Source organism: Epinephelus fuscoguttatus, linkage group LG12, assembly GCF_011397635.1.
Source record: "Epinephelus fuscoguttatus linkage group LG12, E.fuscoguttatus.final_Chr_v1".
Classification (NCBI taxonomy): Eukaryota; Metazoa; Chordata; class Actinopteri; order Perciformes; family Serranidae; genus Epinephelus; species Epinephelus fuscoguttatus.
The window spans coordinates 24917846-24930126 of NC_064763.1; the positions used below are offsets into that span (position 1 = coordinate 24917846).

The 12281-nt window shown below is 41.5% G+C and overlaps 1 protein-coding gene across 1 annotated transcript; it reads left to right on the forward strand.

Annotated features, from left to right (window-relative positions):
* The first annotated feature begins 895 nt into the window (after positions 1–895).
* Positions 896–12142, forward strand: wdr44 (WD repeat domain 44). Its single transcript, XM_049592323.1, has 20 exons — positions 896–1465; positions 2776–2809; positions 3910–3993; positions 4347–4962; positions 5304–5443; positions 5530–5625; positions 5731–5867; positions 6148–6231; positions 6334–6440; positions 7174–7325; positions 7421–7559; positions 8198–8259; positions 8387–8503; positions 8619–8741; positions 8848–9039; positions 9126–9227; positions 9336–9451; positions 9565–9692; positions 10958–11092; positions 11180–12142. The coding sequence occupies exons 1-20, from the start codon at positions 1389–1391 to the stop codon at positions 11266–11268; spliced, it is 2730 nt and encodes a 909-aa protein (XP_049448280.1). The 5' UTR covers positions 896–1388; the 3' UTR covers positions 11269–12142.
* Positions 12143–12281: the final 139 nt, after the last annotated feature.

Here is a 12281-nt window from a genome sequence, read left to right on the forward strand (position 1 = left end):
TATTGTATCATAGTGTTCTCAGTTCTGAAACCAATCATGTACCCATATACTCAGAACATTCCCCTGGGCGCTCTCAGTGTCATCTTTCCAAATTCATCATCTATAGAGCAGCTCCAGACTTTATGCCCCATGACATTTATTGTCTCCCAGCAACAGCCAGAAGATCGGGGATGCAGCCTTTGTCGATTACGCCCCAAAGCTATGGAACACACTACCTTTAGATACATTGCTAAATGTTTTTAAAAAGAAAGCTACAAATGTATGTGTTCACTTTTGCCTTTAACTAGCTCTGACTTCGTGATACAGGTCTGAAACTCTTTTTACGCTTTTACTTTTTTTTACACTCCATGTTGCTGCAACTCTTTTAAAATCTTACCTGATTTTATGATATATAGTTTTACAGCTCTATGATTTTATGAATCAATTCTGTTTTATGTTCATTCTGTCTATTTTCTGCTTATACTGCCATTGTTGTAAAGCACTTAATGCTGCATTTCTTGTATGAAAGGTGCTTTATAAATAAAGTTTATTATTATTTTTGTTTTATTATCACAAATTTGAGTTAGCGCTCTAATTTTTGGATTTGGGAGAGTGTTTACTTATATATTTGGACTGTCTTAAACCACAGGAATAACATGTGTGAACTTTGAAAATGGGTGTAGTCCCCCTTTAACAAAATTTTAGACATTATTGTCAAAAGAAATCTTTGTTTATGTCATAGATTTATCATATTGTCAAATATCTCTGTGTCATATGGCTCAAAAATCTCCACACCCAGCATCCCATGACACATCAACAGCTCATCCCTTGTTTTATCATTTCCCTGCTTGTTGTTCTGTAATGCGTCCAGTAGGGGGCAGTGACACGTCACAGTCATCTCCACCAATGAGGTAGAAGAAGAGCTCGCCTGGGCCCCGCCCTTTGACTCACCTCGCTAATGTATTTTTTGTGTTACTGGTTTGTTTATGACGCTGTTCCCTGGCTCCGTTAGTTTGACGTCTGATCAAGTGTACGCTGTTTTAAAACGCGCTTTTTGGTGTTTGCTTTCATAGAAGACTCTCGCTGTGAGCGGGACAGATTTATATCAGGGTAGAAAGCTAGTTAGCATTAGGCGTTGGTCAGTCCTACGGCCAGATTACATTTGTTAGCCTAGCATTTGGCTAGTAGCGCTAGCGTCTCACTGTTACTGTAACGTTATGGAGTGACGTTGGACAGGAAAGTGGTTGACGACGCCTGGGTCAAGCCTTTTAAATTATAACATAAATATAGAGGGGGCAGGGTATAGAGAGACAAGCGCATGTGTGTAACACTTCCTCTCGCAGGTTAGGCTTTTAGATAGCTGCCTGGCGACGAACTTTGACTAGCTAGTGAGCTAAATTCATGTTAGCATGGCGTCAGATACAAGTGACACCGAGGAATTCTATGATGCTGCTGAGGACGTTAATTTCACTCCATCTCCCAAAGTGTAAGGAAACACTTTTTGTAATATTATTTCAGATAACAGTGACTAATGCACACGTCTTTCTGCTTGTTTTAGGCCATCTTGTGTCATGTTAACGTCACAAGTCAGTTTAGCAATGACAGCTAGCCAACGTTAAGTTAGCAAAATCCAGATTGCTGCCGATAGCATCAAGTTAACTGAGCTGCTTCAGAGATAAGTCTTTAAGGGGGCAAATTAATGTCCAGTCAATTTAGTATTTAAACTGTTAAAATATGTTGTATACAGTGATACAGTAACGATGCTTCAGGTTACCAGCTGTTTGATGTCAATGCAGGCGGAGTTAACCCCAACACACACAGTCACATGATGTTTTTCCTGAGATCAAATGGACAGAAACTTTGTTTATTGTGTCACCAAAAAGATGCTACTGCCTGTCATTGTGGGAGCTGTTTGTTTTGGTTGGTGGGGACGACTTCAGTCAAGCTTAACCAAGAAACATTGTCATGTTTTCAAAGTAATGCTAAAAGCTGTCAATTTAGGGGGAAAGGGTAAACTACAGCAAGATTAAACTTTAACTCTGCCACTTTTTGTCCATTTGACATGAAAGCAAGTGACTGTTTTTTCCAGAGTAAAAATAAATGGTTGAAGCTGCCATGTAAGATCACATGCATTGTATGTTAGTTATTAAAGCTTTTTTGAAACGACAATTTGGCTGTATGTTGCTGCTATTTAGCACTGACCACACTCAGAAACCAAATTTTTGCAGTATCTGGTTGATTTTTTTTTTTTTTTTTTGAGTATTGATCAAGTCATGTTTACTCAACAACATTCAGCACACCGCCGAATCAAAGCCTATTGATGCTGTGTCTTTTACTTGTTTGCAGCCATGTCCTCAAAGTTCGTCAAGCGATATAAGAGCAATAAACAACAGGAGAAAGTCTGTGCATTGTAGCTCTCTTAAGTGCAATTTATTGACACATCCACAAGTGTGAAGAACAGCATTCAGCTCGAGATGCCACTTGTGGATGTGCCAATAAATTGCACTTAAGAGAGCTACAGTGTGCAGCCTTTTTCATGTTGTATATTGCTATTCTTTTGTCCACCATCTCACTTAAACAGTTTCTGCATGTGCATGACTGCTATGTCTTGCACTAAGTGATAGTAGAGGCCTTAAAATCTGTATTTCATTTTAGGATAAAAGTGTTGCTCAAAGGGACAGATAAAATCATAACAAATGTGATTTCAGATTAGATTTGTTTTGTGATGTTTAGCTTGTGTTTTTGACATTGATTTGCATCGCCTTTTTGAACTTTATCCCTTTGTGTTTTTTTTAGGTCACCTGCAAAGTTTGTCATTCCTTCCCCTCAGGTATGTTTATCTAAGCCCAGTTGCTGTTGAAACAAGGCAGTATCTGCTCAGTCACTATTGCAATGGTTACTTTAACTGCGGTTGCAATGTTACCAAGGCTTGGACATGAAGTGGAGGTAGCTCATACATAAAATTCATGACATTCCTGTCATATTCTTTATTAAATCTATGGAGTTATCTTTGCCAGATAGATTACTTCTGAATGTTTTTATTAAGCAAAATGACTTACTGTCAACTGCTGTTCTTTTCTCATTAAAAAAAGAGAGACTTTGCCAGAATTGCACCTAAATTAATCTGGTATTTTACCAGATTTAGGCACCTTTGGAATTGAAACCTACTAAAACAGTACACCGTTCCAACAAGTCTGTAACTATCTAGAGGTGACTGCAGTGTTTATAGTAGCTCTCCTTGAAGTTGCCCCAACCTCAGGAGACGTCAGAGTAAGGTATTGGTTCCTGCCTGTGTGAAAACATTACCGCAGCCTGTTGTGTAATGAGTCATTGACTACAAATACTCAACTCTTTGCCACGATGTCTGCCGCCCACAGTGGTTAGTCGGCGTCTCGTACCTGACAGCTAGAAAAATGTAAATGAAATGAAAATGAATCATCTGACCTTGTTGCTCTGCCAGCCCTTCCCACACAGACCGTTACAACTGAAATTCAAATTACCCCTGCTCACGAGAGGTTGCAAATAAGAACTACTTTAACAATACTGAAGTGATATTGGACTGGACCCAGGTGGTGAACCTTTCTCACAGAGCAATATTAGCCCTGCATGGAAATTAACTTATAGAACAATGTGTCATACATAGATTAAACCAGCGTGAAGACCCTGAATATGACTATAGGGGCAGTCACAGAGGGCACTGAGTTTACCCACATGGCAAAATGTCTGCATCAAATGAAAAATGGACAGATAAAAGTAAAAGTTAACTGGATGTGAGAACTTTGTAAATTTTAAAGAAATGTGTGTGTGAATATAGGTTTTTCTCTTGATGTGCTTAATGAACCCTGATATAAATCAAAGCTGGCATGTGACTTTTGTTATGTCCAGTGTGTATCTATTGTAAGTGAAACATTTTTTATTGTTTCCAAACAGCTCTCACAGAGGACAGTGAACGCTGCACAAGATGTGAGCTGTGGAGTGGCTGCATCTGAGACTCAGCAAGATGATTCCCTACTGGTATGGTTTTCTCTGTTGTTGCACAGTGTCCTGCACAAGATGACTCAGATCAAATGTTCTCATATATATTTTTTCTTTTGTATAAGAAAAGTGTAAACTAGTGTGGACTTTATAGATATCTGTGGTAGTCATTTTTAGAAATGGCATATCCTGCAGTGCATCCTTTGCTGTACCTCTCAGATTTTTATGTGAATATCACTAGTTGTGAGTTTTTGTTTTGTGAAAAGAAAGAAAGAAAGAAAAGGTACATGTACAGACAGTAACATATTTGTGTTAACGGTGAGCTGGACACCTGGATTTTGCATTGTAGTTGCTGTATTGTTAAACTGCCTATTATTTTCTCTTCCTCCTAGATCATTGATAGCATCATTGAGGAGAGTCAAAAGGGAAGTGCTAGTGATGCTGTTGAGGTGGATCAGCTGTTAGATCAGCTCCATGTTGATGTAAGAGAAGAACCGGAGCCAAAGGAAGGGAGTGATGCTCAGGAAGTTCCTGCGGATCTAGCAGCACCAGCTGTCGAACCTCTGCTTGTCGAGAGGCCGGAGGAACAACAGGAAAGCGCAGCGACGAACGGAGCATGCTCTATACCTGCCCCTGAACCTGCAGATCTCCCCGGGCCATCGGCTGGGGTGCAAGAAAGTGTTCAACCCCCAGACATCACCAGCACTGTAGGACTGTGTCAGCCTGATGGGGCTGGAGCGGGTGCAGAAGGGGAGCAGGAGCGGAGACCTGCAGATATCTTAGAACAGGTCCCGTTCACAGACAGGCCGGCTGACTCGGACTCTGGGCCTACAAAGCCCCCACGGCAATTCACAGTGGAACCGGATATCGTAGCCAGCACCAAGAAGCCTCCTCCCTCACGTCCACCGCCTCCCACTGGAGGTCCTCCCCCGAGACCGCCTCCGCCAGCTTGGCAGAGTTTACCTTCCAAGAAGTCTCAGGAGTGTCTGAGGCCAAGTGGACTGGAAGGTAGAGAAAACATTTCACAGCTGATAGGTGCTTGATACAAGACATCACTGGAATAGTAACTTAAAGCATTTGATGTTGTTGTGTGTACAGCCTTTAGAGCAATACCATGTGTGGAAAATCTTTAAGAACAGCACTGATCTCATACTAAAAAGTCAAATATTTCAGGGTAATGCTGATATATCACTTCCCATGTTACAGCTTACCTTTATTTTTATGATTTTCTAACAGTGAACTTCATTTTTGCTCACAAAAGGCCAGAAAATGTGCTCAATGCTACACCAGTTTCTGAAAATATGTAGTCTTTTTTTAAATGAAGTGTGTTCTGTGATATGATTGTCCAGTGTCTGCAGTCAGCGTCGACACTCTGGAGCCCTCCGGCCTGGTGTCTCCCAGCAGCACAGTGAGGAGTCTAACCAAAGAGCTGCAGCATTCCTTGGATCTGGCCAGTGCCACCAGTGGGGACAAAGTGGTGACAGCACAGGTCAGTGAGGCTGCAGACCTAATCTCTGTCCTCCTTTTAAATATGCTCAGATGCTAGGATATGCTTTTTTTTTTTTCTCTCTCCAGGAAAATGAGGATGAACAGGCCTCGTCTCAGAGTGGAGGACAAACTCCAGGCCCTCAGCGTCCACGTTCCAACTCTGGTAGAGAGCTGACAGATGAAGTAAGATTCCCTCTGTGTTTGTTTTTATTGCCTTTATTCACCCAACCCCTCACACATTCCTTCCACCGGCACTGTACGCTCAAAATGTGTGTTATCTGAAAACAGGAAATCCTGGCCAGTGTGATGATCAAGAATTTGGACACTGGGGAAGAGATCCCTTTAATCCAGGCAGAGGAGAAACTTCCTGCAGGGATTAACCCCCTCACTCTGCACATCATGAGGAGGACCAAGGAGTACATCACGTGAGCAGAAAATTATTTTTCTCTATTAGCTGCAATATTATGCATCTTTCTCAACACTGTTCTATAAACTGAGAAACCAGTGTGTATAAAAGAATAAGGCGGTGCTTTGTCTAATATTACAACATATGCACTTACTGAATCCAGACACTTGACTGTCAAAACAAGCTTCAAGTAAAACCCTTTTTTCTGCCAGTGTTGGCAGTGTTTTGTTTTTAACCTAAGTACATTTACATGTAACATTTTCTGGAGGAAGTTCATCTGTTCTATTTTTTCTTCTCAGGAATGATGCAGCACAATCAGATGATGATGACAAGGCTGCGGCTCCGCTGGCAGACACAGATGGTGGAAAGCTGAAACAGAAAACGTAAGTGTCTTCTTATAGCCTGTTGCTGGAATTGATTTTCATCTTCTCACCATGTGATCAAATATAGAATATAATCATTTGTTGTCTCTCATTTGTATCCAGAACCCAGTTTAAAAAATTCCTGGGCAAGTCTGTGAAGAAGGCCAAGCATCTTGCTGAGGAGTACGGAGAGAAGGCGGTCAACAAAGTGAAGAGTGTGCGCGATGAAGGTAAAAGATATTATCATTATCATTATTATTATTATTAATATTATTATTTGAAGAATTTGGGCAGAAAGTTAAATTTCAGGAAAACATTTTAAATGCAGCCATGTATTTTTATATTTTATTCTGTCAACAAAAGTGCTGGATAAGTGGAAGGACAACAGGATGCAGAGTGATAAGTGCAAGCAGGAGAAGAGACTTGGTTGAGATTGCCATTTCTAAATGGATGTGGGTGCTGAGGGTATCACAGCTGAGTTCAAACTTCTCACTGTGATAACCATAAATGGCAGAAGTCAAGTAAATGCCCCACTGACTCATCAAAACCCACAAATCAATGACACTATTCAATTATTTTTCTCCGCTTGGTGAACTATGTGACTCTACATGCGTTCACTTTGTGCGTATTTATTAAACTGTTTCCAATGAGTTAACAAGATTTGACATCGTTCCCTGAGGAATGTTTCACTGTATTAGATCTGGCTCAAGCTCCACATAATCATGAGGATGGTAACTGCTAATGCTGTCTGGGTCCAGGCTTTGAAATCCACCCACTCCCCCGAAGCTGACAATTCTGTCTGATATGGCTAAAGCAATTTATTAAATATCTCACATTGAATGCTGCTACAAAATTGTACATCCATTTTACAGGATTTGGCAGGACATGCCTGTGAAATATTAATGCTCCTGCTGTAAATGTTTTGATAACATCAGTTATGCTTTTTGTTTCCGGTGGGGTCAGTGTTCCATACAGATCAGGACGATCCGTCGTCAAGTGACGATGAGGGCATGCCTTACACCCGGCCCGCCAAGTTCAAGGCAGCGCACAGCTTCAAGGGTCCCTTTGACTTTGATCAGATTAAAGTTGTGCAGGACCTGAGTGGAGAGCACATGGTGAGAGGAGCTTAGGTTTTTGTGTGATATTAATGTTTAAGAGAAGATGTGCACCAATGAGTGCTGGAATTACACCATCTGTGTCTTGTCCTCAGGGGGCCGTTTGGACAATGAAGTTCTCTCACTGCGGGAGGCTGCTGGCGACAGCAGGCCAAGATAATGTGGTTCGCATCTGGGTGTTGAAGACTGCCTTTGACTACTTTAATAACATGAGATTAAAGTACAATACTGAAGGTAACATCATCGAAATCTCAGATTTTTTTGTTGTTGTATGATGATTGATTATGTTAATGGTTTCATACCTGGCCCGTTTGGTTCGGTTCAATCGATGTCAAGTTTGTTTGCCCCCAAACTGCGGTTCATTTGGGCAGGTGTGAACACAGCAATCGCACTTGAGTGTGCACCAAAACAACCAGACCTTGTTGTAGAGGTGGTCTCAGTCCAGTTACAAACGAACTCTGGTGCATTTCATTTAGTTCCAACCTCGATCCGAACCAACTGCAGTCACATGACATATTGTTTGGGTTAAACATGAGCATGTTACAGTCCTGGAGGATTATTAATGTGCACCTCCTCCTGTACTGCCTTAATATGCACATTCAGCATATCCAATGCATCAAAACATTTTCTAGTTGGAGTCGCGCCTTGTTTGCAAACTGTATGGTTTGTTTACTTCCTGGATTTTTCCCACATGGAAATTCTGACCAATCAAGAGCAGCTTTCTTGCGCAAGGCATTTGATCCGGTCCGCTTGTAAATGCTGCTGTGAGAACACGAACCAACTCTAGGCAATTATACAGCTTTGTAACAAAATTAGTCCCTGATTCAGACCAAAGCAAGACAACTCTAGATTTATTTGTTTGGCTTCTCCAGGTCGAGTTTCACCTTCTCCCTCTCAGGAAAGTCTATGCTCTTCTAAATCTGATGACCCTGGGGTGAGTGAAATCAATGATCCCTTTAATTTGGGGGACATCCAAAAATGCTAAGAATAGTAGTGCGACTATTGCAGTGTTGTGTCTTTCACAGTCTTGAGATTCTTAACAGATTGTACTCTCATCTTAGGCAAGTTGTGCTCCAGAGGACCCAGACACAGAAGATAGGAATGCCCCTTTCCGTCAAGTCCCCTTCTGCAAGTATAAAGGTCATACGGCTGATCTATTGGACTTGTCCTGGTCAAAGGTGATATCTTATTGCCCTCTCTTTGTCCTTTTATCCCTCCTCTTCACACACATTAGACACTCTCAGCACTGGTTTTATCTTCACCTTACTTTTTTCCATTTTTGTGTCACTGTAGAACTTCTTCCTGCTCTCCTCCTCCATGGATAAAACAGTCAGATTGTGGCACATATCCAGGAGAGAGTGTCTCTGCTGCTTTCAGCACATTGATTTTGTCACAGCCATTGCTTTCCATCCCAGAGTAAGTAGAGTCACCTTGCGTTACTTCTCTCAGCAAAAATCAGACATCTATTAATTTTGGCTCTCAGACTGTATTTATACTAGCACTCGCTTCTGTTTTTTTCCAGGATGACAGATACTTTTTAAGTGGCTCTTTGGATGGAAAGCTACGACTCTGGAACATTCCTGACAAGAAGGTGGCGCTTTGGAACGAGGTGGACGGTCAGACACGCCTCATCACGGCAGCTAACTTCTGTCAAAATGGGAAGTACGCCGTCATCGGCACCTATGATGGCAGATGCATCTTCTATGACACAGAGGTACCCAGCAGTGGTTTCATTACGACCTTATGATGAGTTTTTGTCATTCCAGGTTGAACTTATTTTTCTGTTTGTCCATTCTGTAGCGCCTGAAGTACCATACACAAATTCACGTGAGGTCCACCAGAGGCAGGAACAAAGTTGGACGCAAAATCACTGGAATTGAACCTTTACCTGGAGAGAATAAGGTAACATCTCATCACCACTACAAACACATCTAGAGTTGGTTTGATGACCGTATAATGAGACGCCAGTCAGACTTGTAAATGATGAATTCCCTCTTCTCCCTCTGATAGATTTTGGTGACCTCAAATGATTCCCGCATTCGCCTTTATGACCTGAGGGACTTGTCTTTATCCATGAAGTACAAAGGTTATGTGAACAGCAGCAGCCAGATCAAGGCGAGCTTTAGGTGAGGATGACTCCCTTTTTTGGAGTTTCAACTTGACCATTTTGAACAAGTCACAAAAGTCTTGTTTATATATTGTTCTTTACCTTGATTTACTGCGGGTTATCTTCCTACAGTCATGACTACTCCTTCATAGTCAGTGGCTCAGAGGATAAATACGTGTACATCTGGAGCACTTACCACGACCTGAGCAAATTCACATCTGTACGACGGGACCGCAATGACTTCTGGGAAGGAATTAAAGGTAACTGTGCTGTGTGTTGGATGACAAAGGTGATTTTAAAGGGACAGTTCACCTGAAAATCAAAAATACATATTTTTTGCTTTTACCTGTAGAGCTGTTTATCAGTCTAGGTTGTTTTGGTGTGAGTTGATGAGTGTCAGAGATATTGCCTGTAGAGATGTCTGTCTTCTCTCCAATATAATGGAACTAGGTGGCATTCGGCTTGTGGTGCTCAAAGGGCCAAAAAATACATTTTGAAAATCTCTACAGCAATGTCTCTTTCCAGAAATCATGGCCTGGTCATTCAAGATAATTTACAGACTACAAACCATATCACCACGCAAAGGGAAGCGTACATCTGATAGCTAGCTCACCTAGTATCACTGAGCTAACATACATTACAGCTCAGCCACCATTAATGTTAACACCTTGCGCTGTCATGAGCACAAGCCTCTCGTGCAGGAATAGATGCACACTTCTTCTGCACTGTGATGTGGTTGGTGAATGTAGTTTCGTAGAAAGCAAATAGTTTCTACATGAAACTGCTCACAACAAGGTCTGTGGATTATCTTGAGAAACCAGGTTATGATTTCTGGAAAGAGACAGTGCTGTTGAATTTGTCAGATGTATTTTTTTGGCACTTTGAGCACCCCAAGCTGAGTGCCATCTAGTTCCATTATATTCGAGAGAAGGCAGACATCTCTACAGCTGATATCTCCGACACGGGGCAACTGAACTGCCCCTTTTATGTGACTACCTGTCTGACGAATTATGTGCCCCAGAAATGAGTCCTGAAACCTGGAAATGAGGAATTTGGCATCTCCCATTTCCCTAGTCTCGAAGTCAAGGGCATTTTGGTTAGATGCTTTCATGTTTTCTTCTCTGACATACAATATGTCACGAAATAACCCACTTGTGAGTTTTGTAGCTTTTATGTTTCTTAAAAAAGGCAGTTGCTAACAAGTGGCTAAATGAGACTACAGAAAGTCATCATGCCAAACAGCCTTGCCGTAGTAGGAATGTTAAGTTATTTCACCCTGGTGAAGTCCGTTAGCTTTGTACCTCTGCCAACCGAACTCTTAAATGTGGGGTTCATTTAAGATGATTATCCTACTGAACAAAATGTGTAAATATTGTATTGTCTACAATAATCCAAACTCCAGTGGAAAAATCCTGTAGACTTTTTGTCAAGGGAACTAGGGTGATGCTAACTAACCCATCTGTCTGGAGCGCTCTATTTGTGCCCCCTTGATTGAACTGGTACTGAAGCTTTCTTTATCTTTCAGCACACAACGCAGTGGTCACCTCAGCGATTTTTGCACCGCACCCGGGCCTTATTGTTCCACAGGAAGCTGGAGCAGACAAACCAGAAGCGGAGTGCAAGAGCCTGGACTCCACAGACTCTGAGACGATACCCTCAGGTATGTTGGCTTGAATTAATTCACGGACAGATTTCATGACACTCAGACTGTCACTTCAGAGCTATAAAACAATGTTGTCCTTGGCAGGAGCCCTGAAGACCGATCACACGGAGGTTCTACTCTCCGCTGACTTCACTGGAGCCATCAAGGTTTTCATCAATGTAAAAAAGTACTGAGCACTTCAGAGGTTTGTCGGCTCCCCGCACTCAGGCCTGCCTGCCGGAGATCAGTCCTGAAGATGAAGGACAGCCCGTCAGGGGCCATCTAACATCACCCAACTACCTAACGGTTATTCCTCTGAAACAAAGAGCCGTCTGTAGCTTTTTCAGGAGAACAGGGACCCTTAAAATGGAAGATGAGGGAATGGGTGGAAGAAAACTGACTGTACAGAACAGACTGTGTGATTCCCTGTCACATTTCTATTTTTTATCTTTAATACCAAGGAACTGTGAATGGTGTGGCATCGAGAAACAAAAAGAGCTGCATATGTTGAGTGTGTGCGGTCTGTTCAGATATGTATGTGCTAATTTACAGCTGTAAGACTTGAGTATAGCTAGAAGGCTATTTGTAACAGTATGGGCACCTTACTAATTTCTTTTGCTCCCACATTTCAGAAGAGTTATGTGCAAGACACTGTCCTAACGTCAGTCACAAATTTCAATGTGTCTTATGTAAAGAGATGTAACCCTTTGTCTCGAAAGCAAGGTGGTTTGAAATTATTTGTGCCTCCGAAATCTAGATCGCTTTTCTAAATTTAACTTCAAGCTTTCCTCTAAGGTTTATCAGATGTTTCAGCGGATGACAGCAAATCTGCAGTACAGGAAATCTGTATATGGTTATTTGTGATTGGGGCTGGGTATCTTAAATTTTTTTCAGAAACAATACTGGCTCTTACGTACTTTTGATAAATTGTTTTGTTCAATGAAAGCACATTTCATTATAAAATAGTACTGTAAATTCAGTGTTTAACATTGCATACTTGCTGCTTTTGTAAACAGAACCAAATGCTCTATTAATTTCCTCAATAAAAGCAAACACAAACTAGAAGAATGCTTGTTGATAACCTTTTTTTTAACCTTGAGAAATCAAAATCATTGCCAACAACTTAGGTGAGTGAGTAACATTTTGATACCTGGCCCTGAAACACGTCCTCCACACACACATTTATCACCAGCAGTGATTTATTTAG